The sequence below is a fragment of the Dendrobates tinctorius genome, unplaced genomic scaffold (genome assembly GCF_039654945.1).
Source record: "Dendrobates tinctorius isolate UK_male_01 unplaced genomic scaffold, ASM3965494v1 ptg000063l, whole genome shotgun sequence".
Taxonomy (NCBI): domain Eukaryota; kingdom Metazoa; phylum Chordata; class Amphibia; order Anura; family Dendrobatidae; genus Dendrobates; species Dendrobates tinctorius.
The window spans coordinates 18,945,673-18,970,378 of NW_027361731.1; the positions used below are offsets into that span (position 1 = coordinate 18,945,673).

General features: G+C 45.0%; 1 protein-coding gene across 1 annotated transcript in view; it reads right to left on the reverse strand.

Moving 5' to 3' along the window:
* Positions 1–262: 262 nt before the first annotated feature.
* Positions 263–24,706, reverse strand: part of LOC141094299 (uncharacterized) — a 238,851-nt gene continuing 214,407 nt past the window's right edge. The window contains exons 3-8 of the mRNA XM_073580136.1: positions 16,801–16,933; positions 16,492–16,671; positions 16,285–16,408; positions 16,104–16,201; positions 15,815–15,905; positions 263–1,402 (exon numbers count right to left, since the gene is read on the reverse strand). Of these exons, the coding sequence (XP_073436237.1) occupies positions 372–1,402; positions 15,815–15,905; positions 16,104–16,201; positions 16,285–16,408; positions 16,492–16,671; positions 16,801–16,872 (1,596 nt within the window). The 5' untranslated portion in view covers positions 16,873–16,933 and the 3' untranslated portion in view covers positions 263–371. The remainder of the gene's footprint in view (positions 1,403–15,814; positions 15,906–16,103; positions 16,202–16,284; positions 16,409–16,491; positions 16,672–16,800; positions 16,934–24,706) is intronic.

A 24,706-nucleotide genomic window follows, 5' to 3' on the forward strand; every position in this document is an offset into this window, starting at 1 on the left:
ATCACAGCGCCATATCTATATGGCAGTTTGAGGGAACACAGCTTCTACTGCGCGGTATATATACAGCGCTAGTCGGGAATTGATTAAACAATGCTGTCTATGAATGGACAATGAGCCAAGCTGTGCCCTTTCAAATAGGAGATATTCCTTCTAGTACAGACCATTTGCTATCCCCCTGTAAGCTGAGAATCCAGGAGCTAAGGTGCCAGGATTGACACCTACCTCCAGCAAAAGCCTTTGTCAACTAAATGGTACTCTCCTGCCTTATTAATAGCCTTTATTATTTCCTTCACACTCTACATGAGTTTTTAGATGATGAAGAAGATTCCCAGGAATAACATTTTCCACATTCTGAACATAAAAAATGATTTCTACTCTGTATGAGTTCTCTGATGTGCAACAAGCTTTGAACTCGAACTATAACATTTCTCACATTCTGGACATGAATATGGCTTCTCTCCTGTGTGGATTCTTTGATGTTTAAGAAGATCTGATCTCTGCATAAAACATTTCCCACATTCTGGACATGAATATGGCTTCTCTCCTGTGTGACTTCGCTGATGCATAAGGAAATGTGCTTTCTGGTTGAAACATTTCCCACATTCTGAACATGAATATGGCTTCTCTCCTGTGTGATTTCTGTAATGTGTAACCAAATTTGACTTACGGTTAAAACATTTCCCACATTCTGAACATGAAAATGGATTTTCTCCTGTGTGAATTGTGTAATGTGTAACCAAATTTGACTTATGGTTAAAACATTTCCCACATTCTGAACATGAAAATGGCTTCTCTCCTGTGTGGAATTTTTGATGTTTAAGAAGATTTGATCTCTGGATAAAACATTTCCCACATTCTGGACATGAATATGGCTTCTCTCCTGTGTGGATTCTTTGATGTCTAAGAAGAGCTGGTTTCTGGATAAAACATTTCCCACATTCTGGACATGAATATGGCTTCTCTCCTGTGTGAATTTTTTGATGTTTAAGAAGATTTGATCTCTGGATAAAACATTTCCCACATTCTGAACATGAAAATGGCTTCTCCCCTGTGTGACTTCTGTAATGTGCAACCAAGTTTGACTTACGGTTAAAACATTTCCCACATTCTGAACATGAATATGGCTTTTCTCCTGTGTGAATTCTCTCATGTGTAAGCAATTTAGATTTAGATTTAAAATATTTCCCACATTCTGAACAGGAAAATGGTTTCTTCTCTGTGGGAATTATTTGATGCTCAACATCACTTTTGCGGGTTTCATTTTCCTTAACAGTCTGTGATGAATCCAAATAGGTGACTGATTGAAAAGGCTCCGATGATTGATTTTTGCTCTGAAGGGCTGGAGGTATAGCTGGAATAATGGCGTGCTTTTCATAGGTATCTGGTTTGACACCACAGTCACCTGCCAAGAATAAAACTGATTTTATTATTTTTCATTATCAATGCCTTATATTTTATATACATAATTCTATACAACTCAAAGTATAATGAAACTATGACCTCAGACAGTGGTGAGCCACCTGTTCACAAATCCCATGGTACTGAACCTCTAAAGTACAATCGACAAACATAATACACTAACGCAGAAAAGCTTGAAGCAATAAAGGGAGGATTAAAAATAAGCTTTATTACATTACAATCTATAGCAAAAGGTAAAAATATACACCATAAAACAATGTTAGATTCTTAAAGGAGTATTCCCTTCTCTGGTCAATTATCCCAATGTGTATTAGGTGTAATAATAATATTAGGAAATATGTAGTATAGTTCTTCTGACTATGTTGCTAACCCCATGTGCAGAGCATTGCATTAGCTTAGGTATCCATGGTTGCTAACAATATAGTGACTGTTAATTGCTAGTGGTCATAACCATGGATACCTAAGCTACTGCAATGCCCTGGATATGGGGTAAGGGACATAGAGAATCAAGAAAACAATACCACATTTCTAATTGGAGGTATTTGCTATATTTTTACACCTACTTGATTTTTGGGATAGGATCTTGGAAATGAGAGTACCCCCTTAAGGCCTTCTTTACAGGTCAGTGTGTCCGGTACGTGTGGTGACAGTTTTCATATGTACCGGAGACACTTAAACATGCAGACCCATTCAATTGAATGGATCTGCGCACATATCAGAGTGTTTCCACGGACCGTTTGTCTGTGGGCAAGGCACGCTGACATGACATCCGTGTGACATCAGTGTGACACGTAATGGAGCCTGGGAATCAGCGGTACTGTTCGCGCTGATACCCGGCTCCAGGTGTTGAAAACAGCTCATTTCATTCATTGTACCCTGTTCTGCGTGTGATCAGCACAAGCAGGGGACAATGTTAAGAGTTGTGTTCAGCCCCCGCTGTCTACATAGAGTAAAATTAAGTATAAAATAAAAAATACTCACCTTAACACCTAATCCAGTGAAGCCATTGTCCCATGTAAAGAAGCAAATGAAAAAACCACAATATTCCTCACCTGTCTGATGTATCGAATCCAAAGTGTTCCACGCCGTAATCCATCTGTGCGACATTTGGTCATCAGCATAAGCGGTGACCTGAGGCGACCACTCACGTTGAAAAGCTGGGTAGAATAACTCGTTGCACCCCGATTTCTGAAGGTGAACTGCGATGATCTCACTCTCGCTGCAGGGAGTCATTTTCTCCTGCTCTTCAGCTCAGTGTCTCTGCTGGATGGCAGCGTGCCATGTAGATGTAGCAGAGCTAGATCAGTCATGGGACAAATGGATTAATATCTTCTCGGAGGAAAGGTGAGGAATATTGTTGTTTATTATTGTAATTCTGTTACAGAAGACATTGCCTTCAGTGGACTGGGTGATGATGCGAGTATGGTTCATTTTGGATTCATTAAGGGAGTTGGTGTCATTCTTTCAATTCTTGTGTGTTTTTTTTTTTAATTCAATTTGACTATGTGGTTATTTATGGGGACATCTTAAAGACGCCTCTCCATTACTAATCTCTGGGCTTGATGTCACCTGACAATACAAAGGTGAAATCAATACCCCTCCATCACCCCACTTGCCATCACACCAGGTTAAGTGGGAAGAGCGAGGCTAAGTCTCAGATTTGGTGCATCAAAATTCATGTAGGGTAAGCTGCACACACAATGTACTAATTCTCTATGTAACTGACATTTTTCTATCTACAGTCATGGCCAAAAGTATTGACACCCCTGCAATTCTGTCAGATAATACTCAGTTTCTTCCTGAAAATGATTGCAAACACAAATTCTTTGGTATTATCTTCATTTAATTTGTCTTAAATGAAAAAACACAAAAAGAATTGTCCTAAAGCCAAATTGGATATAATTCCACACCAAACATAACAAAGAGGGTGGACAAAAGTATTGGCACTGTTCGAAAAATCATGTGATGCTTCTCTAATTTGTGTAATTAACAGCACCTATAACTTACCTGTGGCACCTAACAGGTGTTGGCAATAACTAAATCACACTTGCAGCCAGTTAACATGGATTAAAGTTGACTCAACCTCTGTCCTGTGTCCTTGTGTGTACCACATTGAGCATGGAGAAAAGAAAGAAGACCAAAGAACTGTCTGAGGACTTGAGAAACCAAATTGTGAGGAAGCATGAGCAATCTCAAGGCTACAAGTCCATCTCCAAAGACCTGAATGTTCCTGTGTCTACCGTGCGCAGTGTCATCAAGAAGTTTAAAGCCCATGGCACTGTGGCTAACCTCCCTAGATGTGGCCGGAAAAGAAAAATTAACAAGAGATTTCAACGCAAGATTGTGCGGATGTTGGATAAAGAACCTCCACTAACATCCAAACAAGTTCAAGCTGCCCTGCAGTCCGAGGGTACAACGGTGTCAACCCGTACTATCCGTCGGCGTCTGAATGAAAAGGGACTGTATGGTAGGAGACCCAGGAAGACCCCACTTCTTACCCCGAGACATAAAAAAGCCAGGCTGGAGTTTGCCAAAACTTACCTGAAAAAGCCTAAAACATTTTGGAAGAATGTTCTCTGGCAGATGAGACAAAAGTAGAGCTTTTAGGGCAAAAGCATCAACATAGAGTTTACAGGAGAAAAAAGAGGCATTCAAAAGAAAAGTACACGGTCCTTAAAGTCAAACATGGCGGTGGTTCCCTGATGTTTTGGGGTTGCTTTGCTGCCTCTGGCACTGGACTGCGTGACCGTGTGCATGGCATTATGAAGTCAGAAGACTACCAACAAATTTTGCAGCATAATTTAGAGCCCAGTGTGAGAAAGCTGGGTCTACCTCAGAGGTCATGGGTCTTCCAGCAGGACAATAACCCAAAACACACTTCAAAAAGCACTAGAAAATGGTTTGAGAGAAAGCACTGGAGACTTCTAAGGTGGCCAGCAATGAGTCCAGACCTGAATCCCATAGAACACCTGTGGAGAGATCTAAAAATGGCAGTTTGGAGAAGGCACCCTTCAAATATCAGGGACCTGGAGCAGTTTGCCAAAGAAGAATGGTCTAAAATTCCAGCAGAGCATTGTAAGAAACTCATTGATGGTTACCGGAAGCGGTTGGTCGCAGTTATTTTGGCTAAAGGTTGTGCAATCAAGTATTAGGCTGAGGGTGCCAATACTTTTGTCCGGCCCATTTTTGGAGTTTTGTGTGAAATGATCAATGTTTTGCTTTTTGCTTCATTCTCTTTTGTGTTTTTTCATTTAAGACAAATTAAATGAAGATAATAATACCAAAGAATTTGTGTTTGCAATCATTTTCAGGAAGAAACTGAATATTATCTGACAGAATTGCAGGGGTGTCAATACTTTTGGCCATGACTGTACCTATTCTACCAATTCTAATCTGTTGGGTTACGCTGTGATTTTATTGTATGTGGCAGTTGAATTGCCGGCTTTTCAAAGGACATGAGTGTGTAAAAATCGGATGGCACCCATTGACTTGCATTGGCAAGTGTCGTCCGAGATACAAGGACAGTTACAGCATGCTCATTGAATAACACTGATCAGAGTGTGGTCTGATTTTATCGGATTGCACTCGTCCATTTTCCTCGCAGATGAGTATGAGCCCTTAATGTGATTTTTTTATTTTATTCTTAATTGTACACAGCAGACTCTGAATACAACTCTCATCATTGTCCCCAGCTCGCGCTGTTCGCAGGCAGAGTAGAGGACAAAGATGTGAGCTGTCTACAACACCTGGCACCGGGGATCAGCGCAAACAGTACCGCTGAATCCCAGGCACCGGTGTACTGGTGCGGCACATGGTTGCCACACGTATGAATAACAGACATGGATATCTCCGGGCCAGACAGAAAATTGTTGGTACTTTGCCAAAATTTGCAAATCGGCCATGACTGCAGGGCCGGACTGACCATCGGGCACTTCTGGCAAATGCCAGAAGGGCCAGTGCCTGTAGTGGGCCACTCGATCCATTTCCAGGGCACTGTACGCAAATGCGGGGTCCCCCTCCTGCAATGATGGGATGAGATGCTGCACGGCACTTCTGACCCCCCCCCCCGCAGGCAGCTCCGGTCTCAGGCTGCAATTGGCTGCGCTGTGCGCACAGGACTAGTGATGCGGTCACAGGAGGGGAGGAGTCAGGGGTCACATGATCAGGAGCCTGTGTGTATGCAGGACTCTGCCATGCTGGTACTTGTCATGGTGCACTGCTGGATGCGAGTAAGATTCTGTGTGGGGTCAGGAGGGGTTTACAGGGTGGATGTAGCAGAACCGTATGTGTACAAGGTGTACGGAGTGGAGCCGTGTTTAAGAAGTGTATGCAGCAGAGCCACGTGTGTTCGAGGTGAACATGAGCGGAGCCCCGTGTGTACGAGGTGTACGAAGCGGAGTCGCGTGTGTACGAGGTGTACGGAGCGCAGCCACGTGTGTACGAGGTGTACGGAGCGCAGCCACGTGTGTACGAGGTGTACGGAGCGCAGCCACGTGTGTACGAGGTGTACGGAGCGGAGCCGCGCGTGTACGAGGTGTACGGAGCGGAGCTGCGCGTGTACGAGGTGTACGGAGCAGAGCCGCTTGTGTACGAGGAGTACGGAGCAGAGCCGCGTGTGTACGAGAAGTACGGAGTGGAGCCACGTGTGTATGGGGTATACGGAGCGGAGCCATGTGTGTAAGGAGTGGAGGCATATGTGTACAGGATGTACGGAGCGGAGCCAAGTGTGTACGAGGCATACAAAGCGGGCTTTTCCCACGGACACAGGAGTACGCGGTGGAGCCCTGAGGAGCATTTTAAAACTCGCACATGACGTTCCACCGGAAGTGATGTGCTGGAAGCTGACTGGAAATGAGATAATTTCATGAGGAGATTGTGACGGAACTAGGAATGCTTCAGATCCATCACCATGTCCTCCGACAGCGCAGACAGCAGGATCGCCTTGGAATCGGGGATGCCGGCCATGTGAGTGGGAACTGTGGTAAGTGTGTGACTTGAGATTCAGTGACTTTGGATTCAGGGAGTTTCGAAGGGAGGTCTTACCGAATTGCTGTTATATTAAATTAATACTTTTTTTTTTTAAATTTATTTTTGCTTATCTTATTGTCTGGTGCAATCCCCATTAGGATGTGCTCCACTATTGCCAATGCCATCCAGTGCACGTCTTGCCGCATGTATGAAATCCTTGAACAGCCGGTCGAGGGTGCATACTGCTGTGCAAGATGTGAGCACGTTGTGCATTTGGAAGCCCAGATACTGGATCTAAATGTGCAGCTGGCAACACTGAGGTCCATAGACAATATGGAAAGGAGTCTTCTGCTCACAGAGCAGACGCTCAATGGGATAGATGAGGGGGGGGATGCTAGGTTGGAGCTGCAGGACAGTGAAGCAGCTAGCTGGGTGACAGTTAGAAGGCGGGGTAGAGGGAAGAGCACCAGGGAGGCTAGTCCTGATCTGGCACACCCCAATAAGTTCGCTAAGTTGGCAGATGAGGGGAGTGTTAGTGCAGGAGTAGCACTGCTGCAGCAAGGCATGTCCTCTGAAAGCCGGAGGAGTGTCTGCTCCAGTAAGGGGGGAAATAGGAGAGCAGGGCAGGCTAGACAGGTTCTGGTAGTGGGAGACTCAATTATTAGGGGAACAGATAGGGCAATCTGTCACAAAGACAGGGATCGTCGAACGGTGTGCTGCCTACCTGGCGCTCGAGTCCGACACATCGCTGATCGGGTTGACAGATTACTGGGAGGGGCTGGTGAGGATCCAGCGGTCATGGTGCACATTGGCACAAATGACAAAGTTAGAGGTAGGTGGAAGGTCCTTAAAGATGATTTCAGGGAATTAGGCTGTAAGCTTAAAGCAAGGACCTCCAAGGTGGTATTTTCGGAAATACTTCCTGTACCACGCCAGAGAGGCAACGGGAGATTAGGGAGGTTAATAAATGGCTCAGGAATTGGTGTAGGAAGGAGGGGTTTTGGTTCCTGCAGAACTGGGCCGACTTCTCAGTTGGCTACAGGTTCTACGCTAGGGACGGGTTGCACCTCAATGGGGAGGGTGCAGCTGTGCTGGGGGAGAAAATGGCTAGAAGGTTGGAGGAGTGTTTAAACTAGGGATGGGGGGGGAGGGTATTCCTTTTATAGGAGGGGAAAACAGTGCAGTTAGAGACCTGGGCACAAATAATGAAATTGGGGGTGGGGGTGGCACGGGGGGTGGGGTTAGAACAGTTAATAATTTAAGAAAGAATAGAGGTAAAGAGAGATACATAAAGTGCATGTATACTAATGCCAGAAGCCTCGCCAACAAGATGGAGGAATTGGAGTTAATGTTGTTGGAACATAATTATGACATGGTGGGGATATCTGAGACATGGCTGGACGAGAGCCATGACTGGGCGGTTAATTTACAGGGCTATAGTCTGTTCAGAAATGACCGTACAAATAAGCGAGGGGGAGGCCTGTGTTTATATGTAAAATCATCCTTAAAACCCATCCTTCATGAGAATATATATGAATCTAATGAAAATATAGAGTCCCTGTGGGTAGAGATAAGGGGAGGGGGGAAAAATAATAAATTACTGATAGGGGTTTGTTATAAGTCTCCAAAAATAATGGAAGCAACAGAGAATATCCTCATAAAGCAAATAGATGAAGCTGCGACTCAAGGAGAAGTCATTATTATGGGGGACTTCAACTACCCTGAAATACATTGGGGAACCGAAATCTGTAGTTCCAGCAAAGGTAATAGGTTTTTGACTACTATGAGAGACAATAACCCTTCACAACTGGTTCAGGACCCAACAAGAGGGGGGCACTGCTAGACCTAATATTAACCAACAGGCCAGACCGCATATCAAATGTAAGGGTTTGGGGTCACTTGGGTAATAGTGATCACAAATTAATAAGTTTTCATGTATCCTTTAATAAGATGTGTAGTAGAGGGGTTACAAGGACACTAAACTTCAGGAAAGCAAATTTCGAACGGATGAGAGATGATCTTGGTGCAATTAACTGGGACGATATCCTGAGACATAAAAATACACAAAGAAAATGGGAGACGTTTATTAGCATCCTGAATAGGAGCTGTGCACAATATATACCGTATGGGAATAAACATGCGAGAAATAGGAAGAAACCACTATGGCTAAATAGAGCTGTAAGGGGCGCAATAAGGGACAAACAAAGCATTTAGAGAATTAAAGCAAGTAGGTAGTGATGAGGCATTAAATAGATACAGAAAATTAAATAAATTCTGTAAAAAGCAAATCAAGACAGCAAAGATTGAGACAGAGAGACTCATTGCCAGAGAAAGTAAAAATAATCCCAAAATATTCTTTAACTACATAAATAGTAAGAAACTAAAAAATGATAGTGTTGCCCCCTTAAAAATAGTCCGGGTGAAATGGTGGTGGAGGATGAGGAAAAAGCCAATATGCTAAATGACTTTTTTCAACAGTATTTACACAAGAAAATCCCATGACGGATAACATGATCAGGGATAAAAATTCTCCATTTAATGTAACCTGCTTAACCCAGCAGGAAGTACGGCGGCGTCTAAAAAAATCACTAAAATTGACAAATCCCCGGGACCGGATGGGATACACCCCAGAGTACTGCAGGAATTAAGCACAGTCATAGATAGACCATTATTTTTAATCTTTAAAGATTCCATAATAACAGGGTCTGTACCACAGGACTGGCGTATAGCAAATGTGGTGCCAATATTCAAAAAGGAGACAAAAACTGAACTTGGAAATTATAGGCCAGTAAGTTTAACCTCAACGGTGGGTAAGATCCTGGAGGGTTTTCTAAGAGATACTATACTGGAGTATCTGGAGAAGAATAACCTCATGACCCAATATCACCATGGGTTTACAAGGGACCGTTCCTGTCAGACTAATCTGATAAGCTTTTATGAAGAGGTAAGTTCCGGACTGGACCAAGGGAATGCAGTGGACGTGGGGTACATGGACTTTTCAAAAGCTTTTGATACGGTGCCACACAAAAGGTGGATACATAAAATGAGAACAATGGGGATAGGGGAAAATATGTGTAGGTGGGTTAAGAGCGGTCTCAGGGATAAGAAACAAAGGGTGGTTATTAATGGAGCACACTCGGACTGGGTCACGGTTACCAGTGGGGTACTACAGGGGTCAGTTTTGGGCCCGCTTCTTTTTAACATATTTATTAATGACCTTGTAGGGGGCATAGAGAGTAGAATTTCAATATTTGCAGATGACACTAAACTCTGCAGGGTAATCAGTACAGAGGAGGACAATTTTATATTACAGGAGGATTTATGTAAACTAGAAGCTTGGGCTGATAAATGGCAAATGAGCTTTAATGGGGATAAATGTAAGGTCATGCACTTGGGTAGAACGAATAAGATGTATAATTATGTGCTTAATTGTAAAACACTGGGCAAAACAGTCACTGAAAAAGACCTGGGTGTATGGGTGGACGACAAACTCACATTTAGCGGCCAGTGTCAGGCAGCTGCTGCAAAGGCAAATAAAATAATGGGATGCATTAAAAGAGGCATAGATGCTCATGAGGAGAACATAATTTTACCTCTATATGAGTCACTAGTGCGACCACACTTAGAATACTGTGTACAGTTCTGGTCTCCGGTGTATATGAAAGACATAGCTGAACTGGAGCGGGTGCAGAGAAGAGCGACCAAGGTTATTAGGGAACTAGGGGGTCTGCAATACCATGACAGGTTATTACATTTGGGGTTATTTAGTTTGGAGAATCGAAGGCTTAGGGGTGATCTTATTACAATGTATAAATATATGCGGGGACAATACCAAGAGCTTTCTAATGATCTTTTTACTCTTAGACCTGTGACGGGGACAAGGGGGCATCCTCTACGTCTGGAGGAAAGAAGGTTTAAGCATACTCACAGACGTGGATTCTTTACTGTAAGAGCAGCGAGACTATGGAACTTTCTGCCATATGATGTTGTAATGAGTGATTCCCTACTAAAATTTAAGAAGGGACTGGATGCCTTTCTTGAAAAGTATAATATTACAGGGTATATACACTAGTTTCCTTAATATTGCGTTGATCCAGGGAGCTAGTCTGATTGCCGTATGTGGAGGCGGGAAGGAATTTTTTTCCCCAATGTGAAGCTTACTGTTTGCCACATGGGGTTTTTTTGCCTTCCTCTGGATCAACATGTTAGGGCAAGTTAGGATAGGATATGGGTTGAACTAGATGGACTTAAAGTCTCCCTTCAACCTTAACAACTATGTTACTATGATATGTCCTGCACCGGGAGGCTCAGGTGGGCACTACAATGGAAGACGGGCTGCTATAGTATCTTTATTTCTTTCTCTCTCATTCTCTGTTGTCTTTCCCTTATTTTTTCTCTCTCTGTTCTTTCTTTCCTCTCTTTCTTTCTCCTTTAGTACTCTGGGGTGTAATTCATCTGGACCTGGAGACATGAATTCATTTAGGTTAGCTAAGTGTTTCCTCACTATCTTTCTGTTTATAGATATCCTGGATTCTTCTATTCCCTTAATAGGACAGTGAAGAACAGGTGATGTTACATTTCCTTTCTGAGAGAAAACAGATGCAAAATAGGAATTTAAAAGTTCGGCCTTCTCAACATCCTGTCTTACCATTTCATTTTCATCTTGTGAAAATCCTATAGCATCTTTGACTTTGCTTTTACTTTTGACATATCCCCAAAATCCTTTATTATTGCTTTTGACATCTCTTGCAAGCCTCAATTCATTGTCAGCCTTAGCTAATCTGATTTGTGCCCTGCAGGTTCTGCAGATAGCATTATATTCTTCTTTAGATATGCCTCCCTCTTTCCATTTTATAAACATTTCTTTCTTCCTTTTTAGCATGTGCTTAAGTTCTGTGTTCATCCATCCTGGTTTCCTTAAATGCTTCCTATTCTTCCCTCTTTTCGGAATTGTTAACAATTGTGCTTTGAGAATTTCATTTTTCAAGATTTCCAATCCTTCCTGGACATTTTTGTCTTTTAGGATATCCAGCCATTGGATCCCTCCAATTCTCTTTCTAAATCCCTTAGACTTCATGGTTAGATTTCAGAAAGGCAGATTTTGAGTCTTCACAGGTCTTCCTCCTCTAGTTATCCAAAATTCTAAAATAGCATGGTCGCTACCTCCTAGGGTCCCAGCCACTTTTACCTCCTCAACCATTTCCTCCCTGTTTATAAGGATTAGATCCAAGGTATCTGTTCCCCTTGTTTTCTCCCCTACCTTTTGGAAGATAAAGTTGTCAGCAAGAGAGGATAAGAATTTCCTTGACCTGTTAGTTTTGCCTGAGAGAGATTCCCAACAAATGTCTGGATAGTTGAAATCTCCCATGACAACTATGTCATATTTTTTGGAGAACTTGGCCATTTGATGCATAAAGAGTTCATCCAAATCTTCAGCTTGCACAGGCGGCCTGTAGTAAATGCCTACAATGGTGTCCTTTCCATTGTTCTGTCCTTGTATTCTTACCCAAACAGTTTCCACAGAACTCCCAGTCTCTGAAGCTTCAATCTCTATGCAGATATACGTGTTTCTAACATACAATGCGACACCTCCTCCTCGTTTATCAAGTCTGTTTCTTGCAAATAAGTTGTATCCTTCTAGTCTTATATTCCAATCATGTGTATTGTCCCACCAAGTTTCAGTGATTCCAATGACATCATATCTCTTTTCCTGCGTTAGTAGTTCCAATTCTCCTTGTTTGTTGCCCATGCTTTGTGCATTAGTATAGAAACATTTTAGTTTGTGATTGGTTTCTCTTTCTCCAATATTTGTATTAATTAGATTCTTTTGTCTTTGTTCTTCCTTTCCACTTCTAATAGCAGAGTTCTCAATAGCATTTGTCAGGTGTATGGCTTTTTCTGGTCTTATGCTTCCCTTCCCATGTTGTTCTAGTTTAAAGCTCTCCTTACAAGTGTAGCAAGGCGACTTCCAAATACATGTTTTCCAGTCTTCGTAAGGTGCACCCCATCTCTAGCAAGTAGTCCATCATAAAGGTAATTCAATCCGTGATCCATAAATCCAAATCGTTGCTGACGGCACCATCGACGTAGCCAGTTGTTCACCTGCAGAATCTTATTCCACCTCCTTGTTCCATGGCCATCCACTGGGAGGATGAAGAGAAGACCACTTGTGCTCCCAGTTCTTTCACTTTCTTGCCTAAGTTTTCAAAGTCTCTGCAGATGGTTTCAGGTTGTTTCTTGCGGTGTCATTTGTCCCCACATGTAGTAGCAGGAATGGGTAGTCATCTGTAGGTCTGATGAGTCCTGATATCCTGTCAAACACATCTTTAATTTTTGCACCTGGAAGACAGCACATTTCTCTTGAAGTTATATCCGGTCTGCAGATAGCGGCCTCTGTTCCTCTCAACAGGGAATCCCCCATGACCACCACTCTCCGTTTCTTCTTCACAACATTTTTCTTTCTCCATCCAGGAGGACTCTGAAGGCGTACAAGGTTGCGGTTTGTGGGCAAAGTCTTATCCTGATGTATTTCTTCATCGTTCTCCTGTGTGAGAGCCTGGTACTGGTTCCTGAGCAGTGTGGGTGCTGACTGCCTCCTGATCCTCCCGTTTCTCTGGGTCACATGTTTCCATTCCTTTGTTTCTTCAGGTGCACTTTGAATTTCTTCTCTTTCTGTAACATGAAGAGATAATTCTGCTCTGTCTAAGAACTCTTCACCTTCCTTAATGATCTTCAACGTAGCTAACCTCTCTTCGAGATTTTGCAACTTTTCCTCTCACAGGGACACAAGCTTGCATTTCTGGCATGTGAAGTTTGGCTTTTCCACTGGTAAATCTGTGAACATGTAGCAAGAAATGCAGATCACAAAATGGCTCCTGGCCTCTTCCATATTGAGATTTTTTAAAAACGATGAGCCAAAATTTCCTCTTTCCTCTTTTCAGCTGCAATGGCCAAAACCCAGTGATCGTTGAGCTCGAAGAGACTCTTCACTTATCCCAGAAGGCACTGGGAATATGCAAATGATCTCCTCAGGACTCTTCCCCTGGCTTCCACAGACAGCTGTTTCGGGGTATTGCCCCTCATCAGTGAGGAGTAGGAAAATGGCCAGTAGGGGCAATGCCTAGTAGAAGACTCTGAAAAATGAGGATGAATGAACTCATGGAGATCAACATCCAACACCGCGGAACGCAGTGATTCTAGAGCAATGCTCCCATCCCTTATGGGAAATATGTAAAAACATGCAAAACACAAGCCGCAGAGACACCATCACATGTTTCTCAACGCAAGCAATGACTAGCCAGGTCTTTCCCCGGGATGAACAACCACGGGAAGAGCAGTCTCCAATGAAGGAAACTGGCCATAAGGGATGGGGGCATTGCTCTAGAATCACTGCATTGACAAACATGTGATGGTGTCTCCGCAGTGTTGGATGTTGATCTCCATGAGTTTCCTGAGTTTCCTACTCCACACTGATGAGGGGCAATACCCCGAAACAGCTGTCTGTGGATGGATACCATGTTTTGGCATAGGTAGTTCACACAAGAAGGACATGTCACTCACACACACACACATGCAGCCCCCACTGCAGCCTATTGTAAATATGTGTGAAATTGTTTTATTCCTTGTATTTTTTTTCATTATTTTTATATCAAAAATAAAAAGCATGGAGACAAATAACAGTTGTTCTTTTGTATATTTTTCACACTGACATTTCAGTCCTCATGACTTAGACACAAATGCTTCTCGTCATTACTCACAGCTGAATTTCTAATTCTCTGTTTAAAATATATAAAAAATGATTCATTGTTTCAGTGCTTTTTTGCTCAAATAAAACTAAATACAATATGTATAGTCTTTATATTATCAAATACAATAAACTGAATAGAACTAACTAGAAACTAAAAGGCTAAACTCAATGGAAAACAACCTCCTGTGGTGCGACAGTAGTGGCCTTAATTACAGAACAAAAGACGGTGATTATAGGATGTTAGATAAAATCCTTCAGGTCATTCGACCCGTCTCTGGGTTCCAAAGGTAGAAATGTTAAATGACCCCTCTCTGGGACTTCTAGTGTTAAACTGTGCCTGCGCAGTGTGGCCAGTGTCATCAGGAGGCATCTAACATTAATAGAAGTGACAGGGATGAGGAGGGTCGCGCTGGAGATTGTGATAGGTGTAGGTGCTGAACGAATACGTGAGGACTTACCGTGAGCTCCGGCGAGGCTGGAAGAGGAGTGTTGGGTCGGTGTCAGCGCCTGCACATGGTGCGATCTCCAGCGCTATTTTATTGAAGACAAATTCGCACATCTTAAACAAAATGGCACCAGACAGCACGGTATGAGCATGCGCTGACTCCGGCGCCATTTTATTTAAAATATTTAATTCAGACAACGTGTAGCAGGGGAGCAGAGGAAAGGTTTATTTTACTTTTTGCTTGTTTGTTTGTTTGTATATATAGAACAACACCACCACATGCAAAATGGGGGAAGCATATAATAGGATGGGGGAGCATATACCAGGATGGAGAAGCATATACCAGGACAAGCTATTGAATCAGTTCTATGCTCGAATTGCGGGCATTTTTAGTGGTACATTTTTGTGCTATGTTAACCCTTTCAAGACCTTGCCCTTTTTCGTTTCTGATTTTCACTCTTCTTTTCCCAGAGCCATAACGTTTTACTTAGCCATTAATATGGCCATGTTAGGGCTTGTTTGTTTTTTTTTAGGACAAGTTGTACTTTTGGCACCATTTGTTTTACCATAGTGTGCACTCAAAAATGGGAAAAAAAATTCCAAGTGCGGCAAAATTGCAAAAAAAAAGGGCAATTCCACAACTTTATGGGGATTTTTTATACCATGTTCACCAAATGCTAAAACTGTCCTGCCATTATGATTCTCCAGGTCATTATGAGTTCATAGTGAAAAATGAGGATGAATGAACTCATGGAGATCAACATCCAACACTGCGGAGACACCATCACGTGTTTCTCAACGCAGTGATTCTAGAGCACTGCCCCCATCCCTTATGGGAAATATGCAAAACATGCAAAACAGAAGCCGCAGAGACACCATCACATGTTTCTCAACGCAAGCAATGACCAGCCAGGTCTTTCCCCGGGAAGGAACAACCACGGGAAGGGCATTCTCCAATGAAGGAAACCACCTATGCCAAAACATGGTATCCATCCACAGACAGCTGTTTCGGGGTATTGCCTCTTATCAGTGTGGAGTAGGAAACTGGCTGGTAGGAGCAATGCCTAGTAAAAGACTGTGATAAATGAGGATGAATGAACTCATGGAGATTCAAGTTATTTGTGTCACCATTGTGGGGTTTTCTGCCATTAAAACGAGGGGTAACCAACAATTTTGACCACGTGTAATAACAGTAGAACCTAGTGACTTCTCTGCATTTAGTGGTCACTACTCACCTGTGTAGTCATCTGTAAGAATCTCCTCTTTACACCGCTCATCACCCCTCACATATGTCTCTGTAGTATTAATATGGGTCAGATCTTCACCCTGAAACAAACATTGTAAAAGTCACAGACAGATGGAGAAGTCCCATCTATGATCAGCTCTAATCCTGCCATCTCCACTGTTCTCATTACACAAGTATAAAACATATAATACTGGTGGATAAAACAAGACTGAGCACAAGACCTTCACAGCCGTCTACACATCATAGGGGAGATCTCATGACACCTTCTCTCCATCTACCTGATGATCCTGAGGAACATTGGGATCTTCTTGTTTACAGTCCTGAGGAAGAAGAGGACGGGGACATCTCTCTGGTGTTATCCTCTTACTGGATAGATCTAGAGGAAACACATACAGGGACTGAATTCATTCTTTACATACAGATAATTATAGGCCGTGTGTATTTAGTCCTGTCTATTACCTGGTGATGTGAGGGGCTGGGGAACCTCCATCATGACGTCCTTATACACATCTTTGTGTCCTTCTAAATACTCCCACTCCTCCATGGAGAAATAGACGGAGACATCCTGACACCTTATAGGAACCTGGCACATACAATGATACCGTGATCCCCCCGATCCCTTCATAGTGTTACTGTATAATGTCCCAGCATTCCCAGCAGTGTCACCTCTCCAGTCATTAGCTCAATCATCTTATAGGTGAGTTCTAGGATCTTCTGGTCATTGATGTCCTCACGTATCAGGGGGTGAGGTGGAGGCCCCGTGATTGGGCTCAGGGGTCTTCCCCATCCCTCAGACACAGGGTCCTGACAGCGCTCACTAGAGGTCTTCTTCACCACTGTGCAATCCTGGTTATGGAGAGACACATTAATAAATCTCACTACAGACATTTCCAGAGTCCTCGCCTCTCCAGTTCTGTCCATCTGTTATTCCCATAGATAAGAATGATGTAATGTGACATCATCAGAATCTCTCACCTCTCCAGTAAGCCGGAAGAGGATCTCTAGGGTGAGGTGTAATATCCTCTCCGCCATCTTGTCCGTAGCCATTCATTAATGTTTAAACTAAATCTTCTAGAAGATAATTATACCGATTGTATCTGCCAGGATCCTAAATGAAAGGAAGATCAGCTGATGAAGAATCATACAAAATACCATGGGAAAACAAGATACAGGAGCAGTGATGCTGGTATACTGTAAGGACATGTGCACACCGTGTCATGTCAGGTGGACACGTCCTGTAACCAGTCCGAAAAAGTGCAAAAGTTGGAACATAATGCACAAAAATGAAAAACAACCTCACTGTTCATACTTTGCTTTAAAACTTCTATTAACCCCATCAGGTTTCTAAAGCTGCAAAAAAGAAGTGACCTGAAAACAGCAGATAAGACACCAAAAAATAGCATCTCAGGACCCGGTCAGTTCTGAGGACCAGAGACGATGCCTATAGTGAGGTCACAGGGCTCATTCTGTTATGAGTCCATGAAAAAAAAAAGAAAAAGGATTGTCCAGAATGGCATTAATATGCAGTGTACAAGAGATGTAGAGATGTGCGAACTTGTCAGAAAACGTTAGCCAAACTCAAATTCGGCACAAACGTAGCACATTCGGATTAGTGTTCCAGAGCAAATTTCGAGCACATTTCGGTAAATGATCGCGTTTCCAATGCTTTTGTTAGGTGTCACGGGGTTACCGCAGAAAGTAGCCAGAAGACCGCAGCGTCTGATTGCTCCTACTCCTGCGCTGAAAAGCACTTATTTTTAATGGTGTTTATTTCTTTTGGCAGAACAGGGGTTAATCGACCATGTTGGAAACTCTGAGCGATCAGCTGTGCTCGGTTAGCCATTCCCATCCCCTATATAATCCGGGTCCTGATTCAAAATCATTTCAGAGCTAGCATTTGTTTCATGACTTAGGAGAGGTTTTCACATGAGAAGGAGTTTTGGAGGAGTTAGAAGTGACTGTTGCGTGGTTTGTAAGTGTGGTAATTCTCTTCTCTCCTCTACTTTGCTTTTTTTCCCCCCCATGCTCCACTCCCCGATGCATTCCTCTGTTATATGTGAGTGAATATTTGTATGCATGGTGTTTTCAGTTTACCCTTGTTTGTGTAGCCTTGTTTGTTGGGTTGGTGTACTGCGGTGCACAGTAGCGCCCCTCTTCCCTGGATGGGGTAAGAGAACAGATGGAGGGTTAACTCAGGAGATCAGGCAAGGCTGGCTGCCACAGCATCTTCACCTTCAGAAGCATCCCAGGGGAATAGGGCAAGCTAAGGCATCCCCTAATGTTAGGGACAGGGAAGAAGCGCCTTGTCACGACTCAGCTTTCAGGTGACCCGGGACATTAGGACTTTGGCTAGGTTAGAGGGGTTCATGTTTGATGAGGGGATGGGGTGATGAATGGGGAGAGGTCAGAGTACCAGCAGTCTGTATGTTTTTTTAATAAACTTAATGTGTGTATTTCAGCAGGCAAACAAGGCGCAGAAACCATCAACAACGTTATGACATAAGGGCTTCTGTCATTGGTGAAGTCACATGTCCATCTCCATATAAATAGCGGACATGCTTTGCTGGTGCTATTTTCTCAGAGTAACAGTGCAGAGAGGCCACTACTGGAAGTTGTAACACCGGTGTGTTTGTGCATAGTTTCCCTGGCTTTACTCTGCATGTCTGTGCTCTAACCCCTTGCTCCTTTCCCTCTAATCAGCTGGGATACTGTTGTCTGTTACCTGTATGGATGCTGCTCAGTTCCCTGCTCTGCTGCATAGCCGTACATGTGTTGTAAAATCTTTGCTCTGCAGCATGACCATCTGCTTGTGCGGGCCCTGGCTGCCGCTGCGGAAGCTGTCCACGGGTTGGGAGGTCCTCTGCAGCTGGTGCATTACTTTCCACGTGTCCAGGCTTGCAGCCACTGCCAGGTGCCTTAAGCCTCAGTTCCTGTGCTGGCTATGCTGTAATGGTTTCTGTGCTTTGGGTGCGTGCGGCCACACCTTACCTGCTTTTATTAAGTGTAGTGTGTGAGCTTGAATTGCTGTCCCTAGCCTATTGCTGATGGGAAGCTCCCATTTTAAGTTCCTCTTCCCTGCTGGGCGTTGGCAGAGCTTCTCATTAGGTTCCTGAACCTAGCCATTGTTGTTTGGTCCTCCAAGTTGCTCCTGGTCAGTCTTGTCTTCAGCTCCAGTTCTGTCTGCTATCAGTTCTGGGAAAGCTGATGTTTTTGTCCCTGGTTCTGTCCTGTCTCTGTTAGTACCAAAGTCCTTGCCCTGATTCCTGCTGTGTGATGTTCCTGAAGTCCTTCTATGGCTCAAACCATGTACCCAGTGACTGAATTTCCTGTAATCTGTGTCCTGTGAATAAACCTGTGTTTATGTTTTGAAGATTGAGTCCACTGTTTCTGCTGAGCGTCTACTACGCTGTCCTCAGCTTGTTATGCAGAGCTAGCTCCGTCCAGCTCTGGTCCAATCCTGTGATGCTTGCACCATACCACTTGAGTTCCTTTCTAGGTCGTGTTCGATGTCCAGAGTCTGGCGACCAGTGTCTGGTGCCTGGAGGTCATGTCCGAGGTACGGAGCCTGACGACTGCTGCCCAACGTCTCTGATGTCCTGCCTGTATCCTGATGTTCTCTGACTGGAGTCATGTCTGTAGTCCTGATGTCCTGCCTTTGTCCTAGATGTCCAGTCCGTGTTTCACAGTTGGTCCTGAGCTGCCATGCTGATGTTCCTGGACCTGTGCTGTCCGTGTCTTGCCTGTGTCCCGATGTCCGGCCGGTACCCTGAGGTCCTCCCTGTGATGATGTCTATCCGAGGGAGGTGTCTGATGTTCTCCTGCTGTGCCTGCGCTACACCAGAGGCCTGAGATTCTCCTGGTATGCCCGTGCCAGATGACCCTGGACTGCGGCAACCCTTATTGACCTCCTGCCATCGTCTGCTAACCTGGAAATTGTGCCCTTCCTTGATGTGCAGAATTGGGTGCCTGGCATTGTTATGTCTTGTGTTCTGTATGTGACCTTGTCTTAGTAAACTTTATGTTCTTTATACCTGAAGTTGTGCAGTGTCATATAGTCCTGCATGTCACCCCTTTGCCCACATGCTCAGCTGCCACAGACCACGGTCGCTACCCTTCCCTAGTCTGGGTAGGCTCGGGTCCCCCCTCTGTGGTCCAGTGGGTCCATTCCCATTTAATTTAGGTGTATCCATATACATGGCCCACCATGTAGTTTGTGCTAATAGTGTTGTGCATGCAGTAGTCAACATTTCCTACTCAAAATCGTTTGGGCTACAACTGTGGTGCAGTCAGGACTCCAGAGGTCACATTTACTAATCAAAATAGTTTGGGATAATTCTCTGATGCAGGCACCAGTCCACATTTCAACATATTAATCTTTTGTGCCAATTCTGTGGTGTAGCCACACTATATCAGCCAATAAATACTGATTATTGAATTAGTGACAGGTGACTTACAGGTCTGGGCCCAGGGTTGTTAAACAGCTAGTTAAAAAAGTGGAAGGGTACAGCCAAGATGAGTGGGAAAAAGTAAGGTTGTGGTGGAAGGGGGAACAGGTTTGGTGTTCGAGGTTTATGTGGGATAGGTGGTAATGTTGCTGAAAGCTCTACTGAACAAACATTGTCCTATCCAAAAACAACTGACAACTTGGGTTACCGAAGGGATACTCATCCCCCTTTCTTTTGCAGCCACACAGCAGTACAATTTGTAGATGAGGGCCAGAAAGAGCATGTGCTCCAGTAGATGGCAAGCACTGCATCAAGTGGCCTCTCCTCCTCTTCCTCCACCCTAACATGACACACAGTACAGGGCTCGGATGTGGCACCAGAATTACCCTTGTTTTTCCCCGCATCAAAATTCTCCATTGGCCCAACTCACCCAGAGCACTAATCATATAATCGCAATGCATGGGGCAGGGCCTGGAACATGGCGTGGACCAGCATTTCTAGCTTAAACATTGATCATTAACAGCTGGATGAGAGACGGGTGTAGGCCTGGTGCTCTGAGAGACCTGCCAAATTCAGGCAAGACACATGTGGGAGACCCAATTTGGAGTCCAAACATTTCCAAAAATTAGGGGAAGACATCATTAAATTTTAATCAATTTCACCAGAGTACAAATAGTATAATGAGGCTTTGACACTCCTTCCACTACAGGCAAGCCACCAGATGAAGACAACTTATGAGTCTAGACATTTCCAAAAATTATTAACAACAATAGCAACAGCACGCACAGGATCCATGACAAAGGCGTTACATACTGCAGTAACACAAGATCAATGTAGCCAACTGAAAACTACACCATCGCCCAGTCTGCGATTGGGGTGCAAAAGTCATTGGAGATCCAGGACTTGTTCATCTTGATGAAAGCTAGGCCACTCAGACATTTTTGAAGACCCAAATGCAAAAGTTTCCAAATTCCCCCTGATGGTATTGATATTGAGCTGAACATACTCCTGCACCATCCTCTCCAGTCATTCAAGTGTCAGACTTACACACTCTTCTGCTAGTGTACGTGTTGGTCTTAAAAATGTGTGAAATGACTCACAGAAATTGCTTATGCCACTTACACTACTGATGCTAATGTTCTTGCACATTCCCAGGGTTGGAACTCTATAACTGTGATGCACTAATTGTGCGTGACTGCTGTCTTGGTTAAAACCACTCTTAATTTTGTGTACAAGTGTGTTCTGATACTCAAGCAGCATATGCTCATCCCATTACAGGAGGAAAGGATCTGGTAGTAGATAGTGCAGCAAGAAGGCGCTCATATGTGGGGTGCTTTCATGAGATCCGAGTCCATGGTGTCTTGGCGGCAGGGTAACACTCAGGCTTGCTTCCTACATTCTCTCACGCCAACCACAGAAAACAAAGAGGGGATCATTATTCTCTTCATCTTCTGACTGTTGCATCACTCTCACTCCTTGTCCTCCTCCATTTGTTCCTCGGCTCCTGCACCTTCACTAACAGTTTGTCTGGTACCATGACCCCCCCTCGACCGTTGTAATAAACCCTCCCATGGCACCTGCTTGTGCGACAACAGTACGGAACTTTGAGATAATGATATCTATCCATCTCTGTGTGTAATGGAGTGTGGGTTGGACCAATGTAAATGAGGAGGTTGGGCAGAAATGACATCACAAATATTTTTTTTTGTTAAATAACATACCCTCATTTTGCATACAAAAACGCAAACAATCTGCATGAAAAAAAATGCATCAAATCCGTGGCAAAAACGCATCAAAAACGCACCCACACCGCACCTGTGTTTTCTGCCAAGAGCTGCGGTTTTTGTGTGGAAAAATCTGCGGGAGAATCCGCACTGTGTGCACATAGCCTTTGTGGGGATTTCACCTGCGGAACTCGCACAAAGAATTGACATGCTGCAGCAATGAACCGGCAGCGTTTATGCTGTGGATTTTTCTGCAGCGTGTGCACAGCGGTTTTTGTTTTACATTGAAATTATGGTACTGTCCAACGCCGGAGAATCTGCTGCAGCTCCGCAGGGCCAAATCCACTGCATATCCGCGGTAGAATCCACAGCGTGTGCACACACCCTTACAAGATGAAGAGGCTTGGAGAGAGAGGAGGGAGGGGTTTGGGTGTGGTTTGGAGTGGGTGCTAGGTGCTGGCTTACAGGCCAGTGCAATGCATCATGGAGCTTGTAGTATTAGAGCACAATAGGTCAAGAGAAAGGAAGTAGTCGATTAACCCCATGAGAGCAACACCAGCACTGAAAATTTGCTGCGAGAGGATGATAAAAGGTAATATTGCTAAAATAAACACAGTGGATGTTTTTAGTGGCACACAATAGCAAGATTTATGGAAAAAAAAAGTTATAGTAGTGGACAGCTTCTTTAATGACATGTTTGCCATACTGAAGGTATTCTCCCCTTGAAGGTGGATCTTCCTTTATCCAGCTCCTCGCTATTATTACCTTTCTAGCCTTATACAGCAATCTGGAAATAGCCACCTTGAGGAAGTTATCCACTTTAATTTCCTCCACATACCCCAACAGGCAAACCACCGGTTCCCTTGGGACTACACATCTATAAGCCCCTTCTATCCAGCTCAAGACCACCGACCAGAAAGCAGTCAACCTTGGACACGTCCATAACATATGAAGCATTCCGGCACTTTCATTCTTACATCTAGGGCATTCAGAGGTAGCTCGTAATCCGGCCATATACATAACCTCCAGCACCGACCTCCACCCGCAGAGCCGCACTCCACATAGAGAATAATGGAGCCTCCAGCACCGACCTCCACCCGCAGAGCCGCACTCCACATAGAGAATAATGGAGCCTCCAGCACTGACCTCCACCCGCAGAGCCGCACTCCACATAGAGAATAATGGAGCCTCCAGCACTGACCTCCACCCGCAGAGCCGCACTCCACATAGAGAATAATGGAGCCTCCAGCACTGACCTCCACCCGCAGAGCCGCACTCCACATAGAGAATAATGGAGCCTCCAGCACCGACCTCCACCCGCAGAGCCGCACTCCACATAGAGAATAATGGAGCCTCCAGCACTGACCTCCACCCGCAGAGCCGCACTCCACATAGAGAATAATGGGGCCTCCAGCACCGACCTCCACCCGCACTCCACATAGAGAATAATGGAGCCTCCAGCACTGACCTCCACCGGCAGAGCCGCACTCCACATAGAGAATAATGGAGCCTCCAGCACCGACCTCCACCCGCAGAGCCACACTCCACATAGAGAATAATGGAGCCTCCAGCACCGACCTCCACCCGCAGAGCCGCACTCCACATAGAGAATAATGGAGCCTCCAGCACCGACCTCCACCCGCAGAGCCGCACTCCACATAGAGAATAATGGAGCCTCCAGCACTGACCACCACCCGCAGAGCCGCCCTCCACATAGAGAATAATGGAGCCTCCAGCACCGACCTCCACCCGCAGAGCCACACTCCACATAGAGAATAATGGAGCCTCCAGCACCGACCTCCACCGGCAGAGCCGCACTCCACATAGAGAATAATGGAGCCTCCAGCACCGACCTCCACCCGCACTCCACATAGAGAATAATGGAGCCTCCAGCACCGACCTCAACCCGCAGAGCCGCACTCCACATAGAGAATAATGGAGCCTCCAGCACCGACCTCCACCCGCAGAGCCACACTCCACATAGAGAATAATGGAGCCTCCAGCACCGACCTCCACCCGCAGAACCACACTCCACATAGAGAATAATGGAGCCTCCAGCACCGACCTCCACCCGCAGAGCCACACTCCACATAGAGAATAATGGAGCCTCCAGCACCGACCTCCACCCGCAGAGCCGCACTCCACATAGAGAATAATGGAGCCTCCGGCACTGACCTCCACCCGCAGAGCCGCACTCCACATAGAGAATAATGGAGCCTCCGGCACCGACCTCCACCCGCAGAGCCGCACTCCACATAGAGAATAATGGAGCCTCCAGCACCGACCTCCACCCGCAGAGCCGCACTCCACATAGAGAATAATGGAGCCTCCAGCACCGACCTCCACCCGCAGAGCCGCACTCCACATAGAGAATAATGGAGCCTCCAGCACCGACCTCCACCCGCAGAGCCGCACTCCACATAGAGAATAATGGAGCCTCCGGCACTGACCTCCACCCGCAGAGCCGCACTCCACATAGAGAATAATGGAGCCTCCAGCACCGACCTCCACCCGCAGAGCCACACTCCACATAGAGAATAATGGAGCCTCCAGCACCGACCTCCACCCGCACTCCACATAGAGAATAATGGAGCCTCCAGCACCGACCTCCACCCGCAGAGCCGCACTCCACATAGAGAATAATGGAGCCTCCGGCACCGACCTCCACCCGCAGAGCCGCACTCCACATATATGGCTGCTCTGTGCGCACAG